Source organism: Otolemur garnettii, unplaced genomic scaffold (assembly GCF_000181295.1).
Source record: "Otolemur garnettii isolate 467f Iridium unplaced genomic scaffold, OtoGar3 scaffold00153, whole genome shotgun sequence".
NCBI lineage: Eukaryota > Metazoa > Chordata > Mammalia > Primates > Galagidae > Otolemur > Otolemur garnettii.
In genome coordinates this window covers 1,643,425-1,647,192 of record NW_003852548.1, presented here as the reverse complement: position 1 = coordinate 1,647,192, position 3,768 = coordinate 1,643,425, and the positions used below count along the sequence as shown (strand labels likewise).

The following is a 3,768-nucleotide window of genomic DNA, read 5'->3' as shown; positions in this document are numbered from 1 at the left end:
AAAAAAAAAAAAAAAAAGAATTTAGCATGGATGCCTGAAACCTACTAGAGGCTAAATGAGTATAAAGAACTACAATTATTATCATTGTTAATCTAAGGTGTTCAGAACTAAGACTTAGCATTCTAAAAAGGATAGAAGATTTTTCTAGGGTGAGGATGAACACCCTGATTGGAGGGAGGCAGTGGGAGTAGAGTGTAATAACAGTAATAAATAATAGCTAACCTGTACATAGAGAGCTTACCATTTGGCAGGCATTATTCTAAGTGCTTTGTAGTAAATACATAGTCCTAAGGCCTCTATGAGGTAATATTGTCATTCTTATTTATATATGGGGAAACTGGGTCCCAAACATGTTACTTACTTGACTGCTCAGCTAGTAAAGGATAGAGCCTGAATTCAAACCCAGGCAGTCTGATCCAGAGTCCAAAAGTTTAATATCTGTACTGAAATGCCTCTAGGCATGATGACCTGAGGGTCTCAGAGAGTGATGATATGAGGGAGGGATAGGACTGCCTGTTGGTCACCATTGTACTCTCGTCCCATCAGAAAGGTGCTGGACCATCGAGACCAGGTATATGAGCAGCTGGCCAAATACCTTCAGCTGAGAAATGTCATTGAACGACTCCAGGTAAAGACTTCAGGGTTGGGTACCCTTTTAGTGTGGGCAAGGGTGGGAGATGGGAAGAGAGACCCCAGACCAAAACCTGTTACCTGACCTAAAAGTTAACCACTGACCCCTCCTTCTTTTTCCCTGGCCCCACAGGAAGCTGAACACTCGGAATTATATATGCAGGTGGATTTGGGCTGTAACTTCTTCGTTGACACAGTGGTGTGAGTGTCTACCTGCCCCTCTGAGCTCACAGGGTTTAGCCCCTCCTTCCTTCAGGCAACATATTTTTTTTAGTATCTTCTCTGTACCAGACAATGCTAGGTTTTAGATACCAGTAGGATTTATAAGCTAGGTGTTAGGGATATGACAGTGAATGAAATAGGACAAAATCCCTACCCTCCCAGAGTCTCAATTTGGGGAAGGGGGGGCTTTAATCTTAAACTGTATGGTATGCTAAATAGTGATACGGACTATCCCCACTTCCTCTAATCTCTGTTTCCTCAGCCCAGATACTTCACGAATCTATGTAGCCCTGGGATACGGTTTTTTCCTAGAGTTGACACTGGCAGAAGCCCTCAAGTTCATTGATCGTAAGAGTTCTCTCCTCACAGAGTAAGTCCATTCCATAAGGGTAGTGTTTTAAAAGTACTATTATTTTCAATGCTTTCTCCTTTCCCCCATGGATGCCTGGGATGATACTTAGGGACTCATCTCCCCTCCTCCCCAGACCTGGGGCTGAGGAAGTAGAGAGGCAAAACTCAGCCCCAATGTAGCACATAATAAACACCCAAATGGTCCTTATATTTTTAATTCACACGAACATTTTGGGGGCACCTTTTATATGCCAGGTACTGTGTTTGGTGATGGATGGATGTGCAGCAGTGGCCAAGACAAAAGATCTCCTTGAAGGCATACAAATCTAGTGGGACTATATTGTTATAGATAAAAAACAATTATGACGGCTTGGTGCCTGTGGCTCAATTGGCTAAGGCGCCAACCACATACACCTAAGGTGGTGGGTTCGAATCCAGCCCGGGCCTGCCAAACAACGACAGCTGCAACCAAAAAATAGCTGGGCATTGTGGCGGGTGCCTGTGGTCCCAGCTACTTGGGAGGCGGAGGCAGGAGAGTCGCTTGAGCCCAGGAGTTGGAGGTTGCTGTGAGCTGTGATGCCACAGCACTCTACCCAGGGGGACAGCTTGAGGCGCTGTCTCAAAAAAAAAAAAAAAGCCAATTATGACCAAATCAGTGCAGTCTTAGCCTGTAAATCACTAACAATAAAACAAGTTACTTTTCACTTTACCTCCTGCTGATTTTTCTGTCAATTCAGTGTGCTCTCACCACAGTGACCTGCAGGTGCTTCTTTCTGTTTTTTGAGACAGAGCCTCAAGCTATTGCCCTGGGTAGAGTGCTGTGGCATCACAGCTCATAGCAACCTCCAACTCCTGGGCTCAAGTGATTTTCTTGCCTTAGCCTCCCAAGTAGCTGGGACTACAGGTGCCCACCACAACGCCCAGCTATCTTTTGGTTGTAGTTGTTGTTTGGCAGGCCTGGGCTGGATTTGAACCCGCCAGCTCTAGTGTACGTGGCTGGCACCCTAGCTGCTTGAGCTTCAGGCCGTGAGGTGCTTCTTTCAACACCCCAGGAATGGTCCCACCTCAGGGCAGTTGCAGTGGCTGTTCTCCCTGCAGTGCTCTTTCCTCTAGTACTAATGTGGTTTCCTTTCTCCTCACTCATTGTCCTGCTTAAATGTCACTCCCTCAGTGAGGCCTTCTGTAACCTCACTTTATTTTTTATTTATTTATTTATTTTTTGAGACAGAGTCTTACTATACCGCCCTCTGTAGAGTGCTGTGGTGTCACATTTCACAGCAACCTCAAATTCTTGGGCTTAGGCAATTCTCTTGCCTCAGCCTCCTGAGTAGCTGGGAGTATAGGCGCCTGCCATAATGCCTGGCTATTTTTTTGTTGCAGTTGTCATTGTTTAGCACGCCTGGCCTAGGTTCAAACCCACCAGCCTTGGTGTATGTGGCTGGTGCCTTAACCACTGTGCTACAGAGTCTGAACCTGTAACCTCACTTTAAAATTGCTCCCCCAGCACTCTTGATTCCCTTCCCTTCTACTTTTCCTTTTACCTCTAGCACTTATCACCTCCTGATATTTACTGTATAATTGTCATATTCATTGTTTTTTTTTCCAATTAGGATGTAAGCTTTATCAAGATACTCTCTATATAATGAATTTGAAAAGGTATACTGGAAGAAAACTGCAATGCTGATTAAAGCAGATCTATGTTGGTGGTGATGGGGAAAGTGAGCTCCAGTTGAGTCAAAGGTTTCGTACAGGGAAGGGCCATTGGGAATGTAGATGAGGGGTTGAAATGTAGGTAGGGAAGGCCTCCCAGGGGAAGGGACATTTGAGCCATCTGATTTTTTTTTTTAAGAGACAGAGTCTCACTTTATCACCCTCGGTAGAGTGCTGTGGCGTCACAGCTCACAGCAACCTCCAACTCCTGGGCTTAGGCGATTCTCTTGTGAGTAACTGGGACTACACGTGCCTACCACAACGCCTGGTTGTTTTTTGTTGCAGTTTGGCCTCTGTATATGGGGCCAGTGCCCTACCCACTGAGCCACAGGTGCTGCCCTGAGCCATCTGATTAAGTGAACAAGTTGTGGGGCTGTCTGGGTAGGAGCCTCCTTGGCAAGGGGAACAGTATGCCAGACGTGCTAGAGAAACTGCCACAAGAGGAATGAGTGTGGAGGCACTGAGCAATACACTTAGATTAACATCTCACAGGTGTGAATATCACTGACCTAAACTTCCTTCTTGGTTATATTTATTCCTATTTTCATTTCTTTAATGTTTCAGCAATTGTTCTGTCTTCAAACCTGTCCAGGGTTTCAGTAGTAGATCCAAAAGAACCTCAGACCTGATGAGATTTCTAAATCTTGGTGTACGGACCAGTTATCAAATAGTTTGATCAAAGGACCAGCTTTCATGGTCAACATAATTCTGAACTGGTGGGGATTTAGACTAAGTCTAGCTCTTAGAAGAAAGCTTTTCTTATGTCACAGTATTCCTGGGACTTTCAAATAGATTTTAAGTTATCGAGACTGATGTCTTTCCCAAAAATGAGGTTTTTTTTTTGTTTTTTTTTTT

General features: G+C 44.7%; 1 protein-coding gene across 1 annotated transcript in view; it reads left to right on the top strand.

The window, feature by feature from the left end:
• UXT (ubiquitously expressed prefoldin like chaperone) overlaps positions 1–3,768 on the top strand; it is a 10,907-nt gene that overhangs the window by 1,044 nt on the left and 6,095 nt on the right. The window contains exons 3-5 of the mRNA XM_012811334.1: positions 547–628; positions 764–831; positions 1,115–1,222. Of these exons, the coding sequence (XP_012666788.1) occupies positions 547–628; positions 764–831; positions 1,115–1,222 (258 nt within the window). The remainder of the gene's footprint in view (positions 1–546; positions 629–763; positions 832–1,114; positions 1,223–3,768) is intronic.